Source organism: Cherax quadricarinatus, chromosome 62 (assembly GCF_038502225.1).
Source record: "Cherax quadricarinatus isolate ZL_2023a chromosome 62, ASM3850222v1, whole genome shotgun sequence".
Classification (NCBI taxonomy): domain Eukaryota; kingdom Metazoa; phylum Arthropoda; class Malacostraca; order Decapoda; family Parastacidae; genus Cherax; species Cherax quadricarinatus.
The window spans coordinates 23,350,711-23,369,177 of record NC_091353.1 but is presented as its reverse complement, the minus strand read 5'-3'; the positions used below and the strand labels follow the sequence as shown (position 1 = coordinate 23,369,177).

Genomic DNA, 18,467 nt, shown 5'->3' with positions numbered 1-18,467 from the left:
GTGCAAGCCAAACTTTCATCAGCCAGAGAAGACTCATCTCATAAAATCCACCCAGCCTTTCGAGAGACTGAATATAGATTTCAAAGGACCTCTACCAAGCATAAATCAGAATAGATATTTCCTTAACATAGTAGATGAATATTCAAGGTTTCCCTTTGTGTTCCCCTGTGCAAATATGACTGCTTCAACTGTTATTAGTTGTCTTTCACAGTTGTTCTCTATTTTTGGTATGCCAGCTTATATCCATTCAGACAGGGGATCCTCGTTCATGAGTAACGAACTTCAGGAGTTTTTGGCTAGCAAAGGTATTGCCTGCAGCAGAACAACAAGCTACAACCCTCAAGGCAATGGTCAAGTGGAGTGGTTCAATGGTACTATATGGAAGGCAGTTACAATGACATTGAAGTCACACAATCTACCTGTTCAACACTGGCAAACTGTCCTACCTGATGCTCTTCACTATTAGATCATTGCTGTGCACAGCTACTAATGCAACCCCTCATGAAAGACTCCTCAACTATTCACGTCGTTCCTCTACGGGAGCCTCCGTGCCCACTTGGTTATGTCATCCTCGACCCGTTCTCCTGAAGAGTCACCGTAGGATGAACAAGACGGATCCTTTAGTGGAAGAGGTAGAGCTCCTGCAAGCTAATCCACATTACGCCCATATTCGCTACCAAAATGGTGAAGAGACTACAGTATCTATAAGACATTTAGCCCCAGTTGAAATCCCCATTAGTATGGAATCTCAAGATACACCAATAGATGTGAAAGATGCTTCGTTTTCTCCTGGAAAGCCCCTTGAGACTACTCCTACAGAAATAGAGGATTCTGCTCCAGCAGTTAGTCAAACCCCGCTGGAAAATATTGAACCTGGTGAAGAGGCTCAAGGGCTACGAAGGTCGGGACGTGTACGTCGCCCACCTAACAGTTTGGGAGATTACTGTCTCTGATATTTTAGAAGGGGGAGATTGTAGTGATACTGCTCCTGTGGGGAGCAGCAACAGGATAATACTGCACCACCTCTCGGGGCCCTTAACAACAACAACAGTTTGGTGTGTGTCATGGGCGCCAACACATGGTGTGTGATTCTCTTCTTTTACATCAATATATTAGTGATGCAGATTTAGGCTATGCTGCTCAGTTCTGGTCACCGTATTACAGAATGGATATAAATGCTCTGGAAAACGTACAGAGGAGGATGACAAAGATGATCCCATGTATCAGAAATCTTCCCTATGAGGATAGACTGAGGGCCCTGAATCTGCACTCTCTCCAAAGGCGTAGAATTAGGGGGAATATGATTGAGGTGTATAAATGGAAAACAGGAATAAATAAGGGATGTAAATAGCGTGCTGAAAATTTCCAGCCAAGGCAGGACTTGCAACAATGGTTTCAAGTTGGAAAAATTCAGATTCAGGAAGGATATAGGAAAGCACTGGTTTGGTAATAGAGTTGTGGATGAATGGAACAAACTCCCCGAGTACAGTTATTCAGGCTTAAATGTTGTGTAGTTTTAAAAATAGGTTAGATAAATACATGAGTGGGTGTGGGTGGGTGAGAGTTGGACCTGACTAGCTTGTGCTGCTGGGTCTGGTGCCGTGCTCCTTCCTTGAGTGGAGGTGACCAGACTGGGTCAGGGATAATCACAGACAGCACTACAGACCACTACCCAACCTTCCTCTTAACAAACATTAGTAAGCCACCACTCGAATACAATAAAGTTTCATTTAGACTCCATGACAAGGCCTCAATAAGGAATTTCACAGCAGACCTAGAGACTGTTGACTGGCCTACAGAATTCTCCAATGCCAATGGTATTGACGATTGGACAGACATTTTTCTTAACAAAATACTTAGGCTATACAACAAACATTGTCCTATAAAAACGAAACAGATCACGAATAAACGGCTCGGTTGCCCATGGCTAACCAGCAGCATTCTGAAATCCATTGATAAGAAACACTGATATGAAAAGCAATATAGACAGGGCTTAATACACAAAGATATTGTTAAACAATATTCATCAGTTCTCACCAAATTAATAAAGAAAGCCAAACAACTGTACTACTCCAACAGATTCACTGACACAAGAGATATAAAAAAGACCTGGAAAACACTTTCCCAGATTCTGGGGACCCACAAACTGAAAAAAGAAAAAGAATATTGTCCTAACTAAACCTAATGAAACACCACTGCATCCCACTGATACAGCTAACAAGATAAACGACTTCTTCTCAAACATAGGATCTAATCTCACCAGTAAAATCCAAGATACCAACGCCCGTGCCGGGGACTACCTAGATGGGAATTTTCCAAATTCCTTCTATCTTGTACCAACTGAGTCCACGGAAGTCACTGCGATTATAAAGTCACTCAAAAATAACTCGGGGAATCTGTCTCACGTCCCACCATTATTCTACAAGCAAGCGGCGCTTCTTTTTGATTATAATAATAATACAAGTGAGCGGCCCATGTCCTTTTGCATGCAATTACATTACTTTTTAACAAGTCACTAGAAACCAGCACTTTCCTGACACTACTCAAGACAGCAAGGGTTGCACCAATACATAAAGGAGGTGACCCTACAGATGTAAACAACTATAGGCCAATATCAAACTTACCATTGCTATCCAAAATCTTCGAGAAACTCGTGCACAACAGACTATATTCATTTATAACAACACAAAACATACTCAACCCCTGCCAATTTGGATTCAGGAAAAATAAAAGCACCAATGATGCAATTGTAAAAATGCTAAATCTGCTTTACACAGCATTGGAAAATAAGGAATATCTGCTAGGAATTTTTATTTACCCAAGAAAAGCATTTGACACAGTAGACCATGGCATCCTACTCCACAAATTTGACCATTATGGTATAAGAGGCCATGCGCTTGCATATTTCAAATCCTACCTTACTAATAGGTATCAGTATGTCACCATTAAAGACACAGCCTCATCAACACGGCCACTTGATACTGGAGTTCCACAGGGAAGTGTCCTTGGTCCCCTGCTCTTCCTCATTTACATTAATGATATTCCAAATGTATCCCAACACCTGAAACCCATTCTCTTTGCTGACGACACGACTTACGTCATCTCCCACCCTAATCTTGCCACCCTCAACACCATTGTCAACGAGGAGCTGATCAAAATTCTCACTTGGATGACAGCCAATGAACTTACACTTAACACTGACAAAACCTACTACATTATGTTTAGTAGCAGAGCAGGTGTTGCGCAACTTAGCATTAAGATAGACAACACTCTAATTGCCAGACATAATGAAGGCAAATTCCTAGGTCTATACCTCGACAACAACCTAAATTTCAGCACCCATATCCAACACATAACAAAAAAAGTATCCAAAACGGTGGGGATCCTCTCCAAGATACGATATTACGTGCTGCAAACTGCCCTTCTCACACTATACCATTCACTCATTTATCCATACCTCACCTATGCTATTTGTGCTTGAGGATCAAGTGCAGCAACACATCTAAAGCCAATAATAACCCAACAAAAAGCCGCAGCAAGAATAATCACTAAATCCCATCCCTCGGAGCACACCCCCCCCATTCTTCATAGATCTAAACTTACTCCCTGTTCAGAACATCCACACTTACTACTGTGCAATCTACATCTACAGGACCTTAAATTCCAATATTAACCTTGACCTAAAACACTTTCTTGATAGTTGTGACAGGACCGACAGGCATAACACCAGACACAAACATCTCTATGACATTCCCCATGTCCGACTAAACCTTTACAAAAATTCAATGTGTGTCAAAGGGCCTAAAATCTGGAACACCCTACCTGAAAACTCTAGAACTGCAGACACATTCATCACTTCCAAAACTACAGTTAGAAAACATTTTATCTCCCTGATACACCCCGTCAACTAACTACATGTAAACCACCTGGTGGTTCACACTTTCACTCGCCCATCGACTATAAACACAGAAATACAAATCTCAATCTTAAAATAATGAACCCTAACTAGTCATAGGCTTGCCTATGATACTCCAATATAGACACTATGTATTGTGCCAAAACAAAAGCATTCACATTGCTAAACTTACAAACTATAATGTAGTCACATAGCCTTAATACCATAATCTGTAATAATTTAAAGTTTAGGATTAATCTAAGTCTGCCCGAAATGCCTAGCCATGCTAGGTGTCCTAGTGGCCCCATCTAATTAGTATTTTAAAACATGTAAACCACACAATATCCAAAATCTGTAAACCCCGCATTGCAATCCTTATAGAGAATAAACTTGATTGATTGATGGATTGATTGGGCTAATCCGGGGGGGGGTCATTGGGTTAATCCGGAGGGGTACCTTGGACCTGCTCCACATGGGTCAGTAGGCCTGTTGCAGTGTTCCTTCTTTCTTATGTTATTATTAGGGTTAGTCAGCTACACCAGGTCAAACTAGCTGCCAGGTTACACCAGCTACACCACATCACACCAGCTACACCACATCACACCAGCTGCATCAGATCACTTCAGCTACACCAGGTCATACCAGATGTCACCAGTTACACCAGGTCACCCAAGCTACACCATGGTATACTAAGTTACACGTCACACCAACAGGTTACACCAGGTCACATCAGCTACATCAGGTTACACCAGATGCACCAGGTCACACCAGCTACACCAGGTCACAGCTACACATCACACCAGCTACACCATAAGAACATAAGAAAGAAGGAACACTGCAACAGGCCTACTGACCCATGCAGAGCAGGTCCATGTCTCCCCCTGGATTAGACCAATGACCCACCCCCCCAGATTAGCCCAATAACCCACCCAGTCTGGTCACCTCCACTCAAGGATGGAGCACTGCACCAGACCCAGCAGCACAAGCTCGTCAGGCCCAACTCACACTCACCCACACCTACTCATGTATTTATCTAACCCATTTTTAAAACTACACAACGTTTTAGCCTGAATAACTGTACTCGCGAGTTTGTTCCAATAATTCACGACTCTATTACCAAACCAGTGCTTTCCTATATCCTTCCTGAATCTGAATTTTTCCAACTTGAAATCATTGCTGCAAGTCCTGTCTTGGCTGGAAATTTTCAGCACGCTATTTACATCCCCTTTATTTATTCCTGTTTTCCATTTATACACCTCAATCATATCCCCCCTAATTCTACGCCTTTGGAGAGAGTGCAGATTCAGGGCCCTCAGTCTATTCTCATAGGGAAGATTTCTGATACATGGGATCATCTTTGTCATCCTCCTCTATACGTTTTCCAGAGCATTTATATCCATTCTGTAATACGGTGACCAGAACTGAGCAACATAGTCTAAATGAGGCCTAACCAAGGATATATAGAGTTGAAGAACAACCTGAGGACTTCTATTTTTTATGCTTCTAGATATGAAGCCAAGAATTCTATTAGCTTTATTGCAAACACTAATGCACTGTTGTTTGGTTTTGGATTACTGCTAACCAGAACTCCTAAATCTTTTTCACAATCAATAGTATTAAGATCTACATTATTTAATTTATATGTGGCATGGTTATTTAACTGTCCAACATTTAGAACTTTGCATTTGTCAATATTAAACTGCATCTGCCACTTCTCCGACCATTGCATCAGTCTATTCAAATCATCCTGGAGTGCTCTAGTGTCCTCATTAGAATGAATTGGACGGCCTATTTTGGTGTCATCAGCAAATTTGCTTATGTTGCTATTTATTCCCTCATCTATGTCGTTTATGTAAATTGTGAACAACAACGGGCCCAACACTGACCCCTGAGGAACACCGCTTGTGACGTGCCCCCATTCTGATTTCTTCCCATTTATGCAAACTCTCTGCTGTCTAATTGTCAGCCATGCCTCTACCCAGGAAAAAGTTTCCCCTATTCCGTGTGCCTTAAGTTTCCTCAATAGCCTCTGGTGTGGAACTCTATCAAAAACCTTACTGAAGTCCGTATACACAATATCATATTCATTACCATGATCTACCTCCGCAAACACTGTGGAAATTTATTCGGTCCTAAAGTTCCACAGGACAGATACGGCATACAAAGATCCCAAATTGTCACGGATAAACAGCTTAGTTGGGGTGGCCCTTAAACCCACCCAAAAAACACACACACACACCCGGGTTGGCGAAGGTGGTTGGAAGGTACTTCTTAATTAATAGATTTACCCTTCAGGGAAGAAGTAGGTAGTTTATACTGTTAGTACACTAATATTAGAACTATTGTGGCAACTGTAGATAATAATAATGTAGACCTAAGCCCTTAACACAGGTAGTAATAGGCCAATAATGTAGGCAAACACTAGGTTATGTTAGCCAGGGAGAACTGGCAGCCCAAGTTTAAATACTAGGGCATGGGGTTTTGAGACCACCGTGCTTTCTTCTAAGACTAGACACCGTCGTAGCAGCAAGTGCCATGATCAGCAGGTGGTGCCCCCACATGTCTTCACTTACTAGACCTGGGGAAATCTGGTGGAGGCACCTCAACGTACTGTAGATGTCCTCCTCCTTCAGGCCCATACAGTAAGACAAGACCTCCCATTTTTCTACTCGATCCTGGCCAGTGTCTGGGGAAAATTGTGAGTCGTGCTGTGGCCTTTGTGCAGCCGGCAGTTCATGACCAGTATGTACTGGCATCTCTTGTCTAGGAGCTAGTGTCACTCTGCATAGTTAGTCTAGGGGATATACACCCCCTTGGAAATAGGAATTTCTGAGGTGCAGGCAGGTCACTAATATCGACTGAATATTGCAGGAATTAAGGCTCCCGGTTGCACGTGGTTCTGAGGGAAAGTCCACAGGGTCTAAAGCTTAGGGAGGTTGAAGACAGAGACACATTCTCCAACACCAAGTTAGTCCTTTATACGTACATGCAGGCAAGATTTCTTGTAACATCAGTCATTTATGAAAATCTGTCCTATAAGCCACTTGTGAGACAGGTACCGACCTCAGGGCTCGGTGTCAACAGAGCTTGCCAGGGTAGACAACTCACATGGAGGCAGTCCAGACAAATTTTCACAACCTTAGTGAAAAAAGTTAGTAAATTCGTAAGACAGGAACGCCCCTTTGTAAAATCGTGTTGAGATTCATTAATCAATCTGTGCCTGTCAAGATGGCTATGAATTGCTTCTGCAATTATTGATTCCATAAATTTTCCCACTATGGAGGCAAGGCTTATTGGTCTATAGTTCGAAGAGAAGGACCTGTCACCTGCCTTGTAAATAGGTATTACATTTGCCATTTTCCACTTATCAGGCACTATGCCAGTTTGTAGTGATATGTTAAAAATATTAGCCAAAGGTATACTAAGTTCCTCTTTACATTCCTTTAACACCCTTGCAAACAGTTCATCAGGGCCTGGGGATTTGTTAGGTTTTAGTTTCTCTATTTGTCTGAGGACCATGTCACTAGTTACGGCAATCGTACATAGTTTATTATCATCCTGTTCTACATAATCTATTATTTCAGGAATATTGCTAGTATTTTCCTGGGTGAAAACTAAGAGGAAGTAGGTATTTAGAATTTTACACATATCCTTATCACTGTCAGTGATCTGACCAGAGTTACTCTTAAGTAGGCCAATCTTGTCCCTAATCTTACTTCTGTATACCTGAAAGAACCCTTTTGGGTTAGTCTTTGAATCCCTTGCGACCTTAGCCTCATAATCTCCTTTTGGTTTTCTAATTTCCCTACTCGGAACAAAAGTTGTCTGGGCAGCAAGAACTATGCTCTGAAAAACATCATATTGGCAACCAAGATCACCTACCTGACCCATAGTCAGGACATCCCAATTTAGCCTACCCAGGTAATTTTTCAGTCCCATGAAGTCGGCCAAGCGAAAATCTGGGACAGAGATTTGATTGCAGTTATCTGGGTAATTCCATGATATATTGAAACTAAGAGATTTGTGATCACTTTCCCCAAGCTCATCATTAACCTCAGGATTATTAATTAGTGAATCTTTGTTGGCAAGAACCAAGTCAAGCAGATTGTTTCCTCTAGTTGGTTCTGTCACAACCTGTTCTACAATGCAATCCTGAACCGTATCAAGAAAGTCTCTAGACTCAAGATTTCCTGTCATATTGTTCCAATCAATTTGTCTAAAGTTAAAATCTCCCATTATCACAACATTTTCATATCTAGATGCCTTATGAATTTCGTCCCATAACAGCTTACTGCACTCCCTATCAAGGTTTGGGGGGCCTATAAATCACACCCAAAATTAATTTGCCACATCCCTCGAGAAACTGTAGCCAAACAGATTCTGTGTTCGATGTTTCTAATCTTATATCATGTCTAAGACAACAATTTAAATTTTCTCTGACATACATCGCCACACCACCACCCTTCCTGTTGACCCTATCAGTGTGGAATAGTTTATAACCCTGTATGTTGCATTCAGAAGGCATTTCTCTAACTTTCAGGTTGAACCAGGTCTCTGTTATACCAATAATATCTATATCTACACTTGTAAGTAATCTTAGCTCACCTATCTTATTTCTTAGACTCCTACTATTTGTATAGTTGACCTTAAGGGAGCTAGTCACTCGTTGCCCTCTACTATCTTTCTTTGTTTGTTGATCAGTTGATTTGCCATTACTAGCAACTTTATTTTGAATACTGTCTTTTAAACATATCCCTGAGGTATCCCGGTAATAACTGCCAGCTACACCAGGTCACACCAACTACACCAAGTCACAAGCTACACCAAGTCACTCCAGCTATACCATGTCATTCCAAGCTATGTCACACCAGCAGGTTACACCAAGTCACACCAGCTACGTGTCACACCAAGTTACACCAGGTCACACCAGCAAGTCACACCATCTACACCAACAGATACAGTGTAGTGTAAGTTAAGATACATTACGGAAGGTTACATTAGCTTGGATATATAAACCAATCATATTAAATAAATAACAAAAAGGCACAATACCGTGACTGGAACGATACACAAATAACCCGCACATAAAAGAGAGAAGCTTACGACGACGTTTCGGTCCGACTTGGACCATTGTCAATGGTCCAAGTCGGACCGAAACGTCGTCGTAAGCTTCTCTCTTTTATGTGCGGGTTATTTGTGTATTGAACCAATCATATTTTTTGATCACACACATACATATCAGAAGTGGCAGAGATGTCTGTCTGTGTCTTCGCTAACGCAACCTTGTTCCACCACCTGGTTAAGTAGTCTCACGTCAAGAACCTGTCATCACTCACCAGGTAGCACATGAGAGCCAGGTAGCTGACCTTGTTCCACCACCTCGTCTCGTTGCCTCACGTCAATAATGACAAACTCAGACAAGTGTGACGATAGCTCTTCGTAATTGATACCTGTAAGAATGTGAACATCAATAATAATAACAAATAATAATAATAATAATGACTCTTACTGTAGTAACACTAATGAAGGAAGGATTGTGAAGTAAATGATTTCACATATTTGGTAGAGGACTTGTCGGAGGATAATTCTATGAGCAATGAAGTTAACTACAGAACTGACCGAGAGAGAATATGTGAGTGGTACATTGAGGCATCTGTGGAGATAAAGAACTTTATCCAGAGGCAAAACTGGGATTATACAAAGAGTCCTCTTCAAGAGCTCCTTGGCACGGTGAAGAGTCTCTTGGTCTGAGGAATTAGACCTGTTGGTCTCCTTCCTCAAACCTAACCTAATTACCCCCAATCCCCCCTTCCCAATCCCATCCTCCCTTTTCCCTTTCCTCCTCCTCCTCCCCATCTCTCTCTTATTCCCTTCTTTATGGCATTTGGGATTCTACCCACAGGCACACTGGTTCCTAGGTAGGGGGAAGGGTACCGGGGTCCGTCCCATTCCATTGAGGTTCTTGGCGGTGGTATAGTTTGTTGTGGAATCTGGATAGCCTAGGGATATCCCGATCCCTCTCCGGTCTCATGGGGGGGGGTGGCTTTGGGTGTCTTTCGGGCAACGGGTGTGTCTCTGGAGGCCACTTTTCGGATTTTGGGGGTGGTGGCCAAAGGAGGCATGCTTTGTGGTGGATATCTGGCCACCCTCTCTTTTGTCCACTGAGGTAGCTCGGCAGATGTGAGATTGCTATCCCAGATTGCTGGTTTACTGGCTTGAAGGGTAGGGTATGGCACGGGTTCCATGCTGCATTTGCGCTATAGCGGGTGCAGAGGGAGATTTCTGGCCCTTTCATTCCTCCTAGGAGCTATTCCTCCCCATTCCCCCCTTTTTTCGTTCTTTTTTTATTTTTATTTTATTTTCTTCTTTCTTTTTTTTCATAAAAATAAAAAAGAAAGAAGTAACCTAACCATGGAGGACCCAATCCATGAACCTTCTACCCCCGGGCCCCTTCTTGATGCCACACCCTGCTCTGACCCCACCTCGTTTTTTGACCACTCTTCGGACACTTCTAATGCCCCCCTGTAGCTCTTGCTGGTGCTGTTTCATCACCCACTTTGGGTACTGGGGTTTTGACTGACTCCTTCGATACGTCTGACCTTTGACTATGCTTCTGGCTTCTCCCTCTACAGTGCGGCAATTTTCGAATCGCCAGCCTGTCCCACGTTGGACCAATTCTGGTCCCACTCCTAAATGCCCACTACAGTTGCCTGATGATACTTCTTCACTTCCTTATTCTACTCAGAAAAGACCGACACATCATACACTCCCTTTCCATGCTCAGTTTCGGAATGCTAAATGGACTAAATTCTTCACTTTACGACTGACTTCCTCTACTGCTTATCTTTCCGACCATAGTACTGGCAAGGCACTCCTACACCATGTTGGTAGAGATATATCCTTTCATGCTCTCAAGAGCGGTACATGCATCATCACTGTCCAGAAAGCTAACCAAGCTCATGACCTTTCTCTTCTTTCAAATATCGATACTATTCCTGTCACTATCGAAAAACATCATTCCATCAATTCTTGTAGTGGCACTGCCATTCTGCCCTATACCACTGTCCAACAGAATTTTCAAACATGTGGCAATGACATTCTAGAACAGCTGAAAAAACAAGACCTCCCAATCCTCAAAGTAGACACGTATGTCCTTCCTGCCCACGGGCGGAGACGATACTCTTGCAATGTAGCTCAATGAACTCCCATCCTCTGTTTATATAGCTGGACATTGTTTACAAGTTCGAAAGGTGATCCCTACACCACAACAGTGTAGAAATTGCTGGCGTTTTGGTAATCCAGTGAAATATTGCAGGTCTATAGCTGAATGCCCAGTCTATGGTGTCAATGACCATGCCAATACATCTTGTAGTCTATCTCCTTCTTGTCTTAATTGTCATGAGGCTCACCTGTCTTATTCTCGCTGTTGCCAGTTTTACTTAAGTGAGAAATCCGTTGCCTCAAAGAAGCAGAAGGTTTCCCCTATGCTATGGCAGTTTCTCATCTATGCCTCCAAAGGAGACTTCCCCATATTTCTTATTCTCGTGTTTCTAAACGTATCCCCACCTCTGGGGTCCCATCTGCAGCCTCTTCTGGGGTTACCACTTCCATAGACACTCCTGTCTCTAATTCTTTTGCTGTCCTGGACTCAAATGTCCATACTTCAACACCTCAATCTGTTCTCACTTCATGTTCTCCCTCACAAGTTCCGGTATTGACAAGACCTCATACAACACCACCTCCCAAGTGCCCTGCTACTTCTTAACCCCTCCTTCTCTTCTTCTATCTCCACATTTTACCTTTCCAGTCTCTGTACCTGGTTCTTCACCTTTAACTGGCTGTTACAAGTGTGGAGGTTCATCCTTCTCCTTGTACTGTACCTTCCTCCCCTGTCCCCTCCCAGGTTTCCTCCTCTTCTGCCCCCTTCCATGTTTCTTCCTCTTCTGTCTCCTCCCACACTTCTCCAGTTCCCTCTATCTTTCGTCCCCCCCATCTATTTTGGTACAGTCCATTGCTGTCTCAGTCTTTACTCACCCTCCTCCTTCCATGTCCAATATTGTCTCCCATAAAACGTCTTTGTCTTCCGAAACACTTGAAGCTATCTCAGAATATATTGAAAAGACTAAACCAAACGTCAATGGACACTGATCCACCTCCTGTTCCTCCTCTCTCCTCCATCTGCACGACTCCTCTCTTCACAGTGTCCCATTCCTTCTCTGCTTGAACGTTTTCTGCTGCTGCCACATGTGGACTTTTCTAACCCTTCTAGTCTGTTGATACTTTTACCTGCAGATTTCTTGTATCTGTCTCATTACCAATTATGGCCTATTTACAGTGGAATATCCACGGCCTCAGAGGTAATTGGGGTGAGCTTCAGATATTGCTCTCCCAGTTTTCCCCTGTTGGTGTTTGCTTACAAGAACCAAAATTACACTCTGCTGTTATCCATCCCATCTCAAGCTATGATTTATTGTAATCTTCGCTTCCTTTTTCTGATGGAACCTTTAATGAAAGTGTCCTTCTTATACAAACTGATATTCCTTACTGTCAGCTATTTGCTCATACCTCGCTGCATTACACTTTAGCCTGTATCCACTAAAATAAATGGTATACAATCTGTTCTTTGTGTCTCTCTCCTTCTCGGGCATTATCTATCCCAGATGTTGCCTTTGTTTTGTCCTTACCGCCACCACTTCCGTTACTTGGCGATTTTAATGCCCACCATTTCCTCTGAGGGGTCTCACTGTGACTCCTGTGGCATTCAGTTAGAGGCTTTTCTTGCTTCTCACCCCCTCCATGTTTTAAATACAGGTACTCCCACCCATTTTGATCCTCATACTCATACTCTCTCTTGCATCGATCTCTAGGTCTGCTCTTCCTCCACTGCACTAGACTTCACCTGGTCTGCCCTCCTGGACTTACATGACAGCGATCATTTTCCAATTATTCTTACTTCTCCTTCATTTATCACCTCTTCTTAGCCCATGCTGGCAATTTGATCGAGCAAACTGGGACCTTTACTCGCAACTGCTTTTAGTGAGGTTCCTTCTTCATCCTCCACTGATGAGCTTTTACACCTCTTCTCGACCTCAGTTTTAACCGTAGCTTCTCATTCTATATCCCAAACCTCGGGCAGGCATTCTCAGAGGTGCATGCCTTGGTGGTCTCCTGCTTGTGCTCGGGCAGTATGTTTGAAACGCGCTCCGTGGGGCAGGTGCTAGTACAATAGAACCACAGAGACACTTCTTGATTTTAAGCAGAAGCGAGCGGTCATTCGCTGTGTCATCCGTAACACTAAACGCACTTTCTGGCGAGATTATGTTTCCACCATCACCTCTGCTTCCTCTATGAGTGCAGTCTGGAAAAAAGTACGGAAACTGAGTGGTAAATACTCTCACGACCTGTCTTCTGTTTTGCGGGTTACCGATGTTGATATAGCAAACCCTCTTGATGTTGCCATTGCTATTGGTAATCATCTGGTCCGTATTTCTCAGGGGCTCCATCTATGCCCTTCGTTTCTTTCCTCAAAGTCTGCCATAGAGTTAGTGCCCTTAGTCTTTTCTTCTCTCAAAGAAGAATCTTATAATGTGCCTTTTACACTTCTGGAACTAGAGGCAACACACTCGGCTTGTTGATCATCGGCAGCTGGGCCTGATGGCATTCATATTCGGATGTTACAGCATTTACATCAGTCAGCCCTTGCAGTCCTCTTACAACTCTTTAATCTTATTTAGTCGCATGGAGTTCTTCCCCAGCTGGGGAAATCTGCCATTGTTCTCCCTTTCTGCAAACCAGGTACTATAGGACATGATGCCTCCCACTATCGTCCCATCGCTTTTACCAGTGCAGTTTGCAAGGTGATGGAACATCTGGTAAATAGACGTTTAATATGGTATTTAGAGACACACAACAGTCTCTCCACTAGTCAATATGGCTTTCGTAAGGGACGTTCTACCATAGACCCCTTATTACACTTGGATACATATGTTCGTAATGCCTTTGCGAATAACCACTCAGTTATTGTCATATTTTTTGACCTTGAGAAGACATGACACAACTTGGAGGTATAATATTTTGGCTCAACCCCACTCCTTTGGCCTCTGAGGCAATCTACCATCCTTCCTTAAAAACTTCTTAACTGACAGACATTTCTGTGTTCGGGTTCATAATATGCTTTCCCTGGACTTTGTCCAAACTGAAGGTGTCCCCCAGGGATGTGTTCTGAGCACAACACTTTTTTTTTCTTGCTATAAATGATTTGGCCTCTCTTTTACCATCCAATATTTGGTCATTGCTCTATGTTGATGACTTCACTATAGCTTGTGCAGGTGCTGTGTCACCTCATGGCAGTTTCTCTCTAGCATGCAGTCAACCCTGTTTCCAATTGGGCCACCACACGTGGGTTTGAATTTTCCAGCACTAAAACCCACCAAATTACTTTCACTAGACGCTCTGTCATCTCCGATCATCCTTTGTACCTCTATGGCTCCCGTATCCCTGAACGTGATACAGTCAAGTTTCTGGGCCTCCTCTTTGACTGTAGGTTATCCTGGAAACCACACATTACCTCTCTGAAGGCAACTTGTCACAGCCGGCTGAACCTTCTTAAAACCCTTGCTCATCTTTCATGGGGAGCTGATCGTCGAACCCTCCTTCACCTACATTCCACCCTCATTTTATCAAAACTTGATTATGGCGACCAGATCTATTCAGCGGCATCTCCTGCTACTCTCTCTAGCCTTAACCCCATTCATCACCAAGGATTACGTTTATGCCTTGGTGCTTTTCGCTCTTCCCCTGTCGAGAGCCTCTATGCAGAAGCGAACGTTCCATCCTTATCCGATCGCCGTGATGCCCATTGCCTTCGCTACTATGTATGCTCTCATGATCTTCGCAATCCTTCCATTTATAGAATGGTCACTGATATTAGTAGACATTCTTTATTTGTTCGCCGTCACTGTTTACTCCGTCCCTTCTCTCTTCAACTTCATTCGCTCTTGTCTTCTCTTCAATTACCACCTTTCTATGTTCATGTAGCATCTCACTTTTCCCTACCCCCCTGGGAAGTTCCAGCTGTTCGAGTCTGTTCTTTCTCTCTCCCTTGCTCGAAATCCCAACTGTCTACGGTCGCTTCCCGCTCTCTTTTTCTTGACCACTTTCACTCTCATTCTCCCAAACAACCTTCGAGGTAAACCTGATAACAGTCCTTTAATGGTAACTGAGGATGGGGCTATCCAGTCTACCACAGCCAGATCTGAGACTGAACCTCTGCAAAGTGTGCAAGAACCCCACCTCACTGCAAACAATTCTGGTGATACCAGAATGCCATCACACACACCAGCTGTGGAGGAGCTAGCCATCCCTGCTAGCACATATGGAACTACTGGTCTGCCACTACAGATATCTATGGCTACACCTGAATATGGGGATGAGTTTGTCATTTCTCCCAATACACACAACTACAACAGTCAGACGGACACCACACAGGTAACCTCCCTGGAAATTGGAGATGAGTCAGATGCACAGGACCTACCTGCAATGAATGATGAAACAGAGAACACTAATGTAAGCATGGTACCTGTTAAGGTGATAGGTGTTAAAGGAAGCACTAACCCAGAAGTGCCATCCTCCGGAGAGGCATTGGATTCGCCTGACCTTCCTCATATTATAACAAATTTCCAGAAAAAAAATTGAGCATCTTGAACAGATCCTGACAAGTTTAATAAATATATGTAATCAGGATGATGCTCTTGAGCATGGTGATGATGTCAAAAGTGCAGCAATCTCCGTTCAGCTTCCAGTAATTTGTGAGAAAGAAGCCCATAACTCTTGCCTTCAAGACTTGCCTTATAACTGGCTGCCAAAATGCCGAAAAATGCTTAAAAATAAAGGTTCTGAAGATAAAGACGTACAAACTATGCTATTTGCTCTTAAGTGTCTGCACACTGCAGTCAAAGCATAATAGTTTTACCATCTTATGAGCAAGAGATTGTAATAACTCACTACAATGGATACATTACAAATCTTTTCATGGAACATTGCTTCCATCAGGAAGCGGTTGCCTGACTTACATCATATTAGTGCAACCAAGAATATTGATGTCATCTGTTTGCAGGAATGTAGATTGAAAGATGGAACACCTCCACCAAACTTGCCTGGATGTGCAGCTTATAACCTAAGGTCAACCAACTGTTGTGTGATGTATGTCAGAAAGAACTTGCCACATTCACTCCTTTCCTTGCAGAGTCGAGTTAACATGCAGTATCATGGTGTCAAAGTATATGCAGGGGATTTTTCCATAAACATTTTTAATCGCTATGCCCCAGCGAACCAGCTTCGACCTGATGCTTTACCAGATCGCATCAATAGTGAACCTACCATCATTCTTGGAGATTTTAATGCCAGACATAAGAATATTGGTGGGTCTATTACAAACACCAATGGAACTAAACTAGTGAGATTGCTAAATGAGCATGATAATGTTCGAATTGTGGGCACTACTGAGCCTACTCACATATATGGTGGCATACTAGATCTGTGTCTTGGATTTAATACATCATGTACGATGCATGACTCTGTCATAGTTGATGATCTTCTATCTGATCACTTCCCAAGACTAACAACTGTCAATCTTGATCACATCTCCAGCAATCAAGGAGCTAAATACAGAAGGAGGAAACTTATTCTCAAACCAGAACACAGAGACAACTTTATTAACCACTTGGATCAATGGTATAAGAATTACGAGCCCATTGGCACACAAAAATTTAATGATGATTTAATTACCACTATTGAGAGTGTTCTCACAGATCAAGTGGGCAGGAATAGGAAACAAAGACCCTCCACTATAAATAACAATAAAAACCAATGTAAATACTATAATGATCCACAGCTGCGCAATCTAACACATGCAGCTAGGAGGATTGGTAAAGCATACCGTTAATGTAGAACCCCAGACCTGCTCAGAACGTTCCAAGCTGCACTAACAAATGCAAGGAATAGAAAGGAAGAACTTAGGCAACAGGAATGGGAACAGTTTGTTAGTGGATTAAATAGGTCCACCCCTTTGAGTTTGGCTTGGAAAGGTATAAATAAAATAACCAGGAAAAAGACTGGCAATGTTGCTCATCCCTTTCCTCTTGAAAAAGCAAATGACCTCATAAATGACTGGTCCAAAACATCCAGGCATGAAAGCCTTCCATCTCATATTAAAAAAAATTTAGAGAGTACTTCTGAAGAAATGTTGAAACTGATTAATTTTATGAGCCAAAATATTGATGAGAGTGATTGCCTCTTTACCGAGTATGAATTAGATAATGCATTAACCAAAGGTCGATCAACTGCTCCTGGAGAGGATGGTATAACCTATGATATTCTCAGAACTCTAAGGCACGTGCCTGATAACCCTTTGTTGGCACTGTATAATCTCAGTTACATTGAGGGCGTTCTTCCTACTTCCTGGACCAATAGTCTCATTGTGCCTATCCCTAAGCCCCAACAGCCTGATACATTTAGGCCGATCTCCTTAACTAGTTGTCTTTGTAAAACTTTTGAAAGAATGATGCTTAACAGACTGTACTACAGAATCAGACATCAACTTTCCCCCTACCTCTATGGGTTCATGAAAGGTAAAAGTGTGCAGAACTGTATTTCCACCTTTCTCACTGCACACACCTCTACTAGTTTTACCACTTTTCTTGATCTAAAATCTGCATTTGATATTGCGAACAGAACCGTTATACTACATGAACTAGCCAAAATGAATATTGGTGGTAGCTTACTCTGCTGGATAATAGGATACCTGTCAAATAGAGTATCCTCTGTCCTTTACCAAGGCTTCAGAAGTGATTCTAAAGAAATGTCTTTAGGTACACCGCAGGGAGGAGTTCTTAGTCCCATGCTATTTAATATTCTGATTAATGCTCTCCTAAATGCTCTACCTGCCTCACCTAAACATATAGTTATAAGCTATGCTGATGATATCATGGTCCATACAACAGGGCATAAGAAGATGAATACCATTCTTAATGAAGTTCAAGCAATTTGTAATCGACTAGGCCTCATAATATCTTCCTCTAAAACAAAGATATTAACAAGCAAACGACATCCCCCACCCATCTATTTGCAGGGTGAAATCATTAGCTACGTTAAAACTTACAGATATCTTGGTGTAGATGTACCCTTTAACAAATCCACTATACCACAACTAAACAAGAAATGTAAAGCTAGGCTAAATGCTCTCAAAGCTGTTGCTGGCTACAATCCCAACTATGGTGCTAATGTGAGAATCGTGAGAATGATGTACATAGCCTATGTTAGGTCCTTAATTGATTATGCTGCTCCCATGTTGATATTAGCTAGAGAAAGTTCCCTCCGACCCTTGGAGTTAATGCAAAATGAAGCTCTCAGGATTATTCTTGGCTGTCCCAGATCTACGAAAGTTCTTAACATGAGGAAGGAGCTTGGTATTTCTAGTATCAGTGATTGGATTGTTGAAATTAACACTGTACTCGGTATTAGAATGTTGAGAAACAAACCTGACACTGTCACAGTGAATCTCACCAAGTGTCTA

General features: G+C 42.5%; 1 protein-coding gene across 1 annotated transcript in view; it reads right to left on the bottom strand.

The window, feature by feature from the left end:
- The window catches only part of LOC128687220 (rhodanese domain-containing protein CG4456), a 98,456-nt gene that overhangs the window by 22,493 nt on the left and 57,496 nt on the right, over positions 1-18,467 (bottom strand). The window contains exon 2 of the mRNA XM_070098500.1: positions 9,232-9,345. Within this exon, the coding sequence (XP_069954601.1) occupies positions 9,232-9,345 (114 nt within the window). The remainder of the gene's footprint in view (positions 1-9,231; positions 9,346-18,467) is intronic.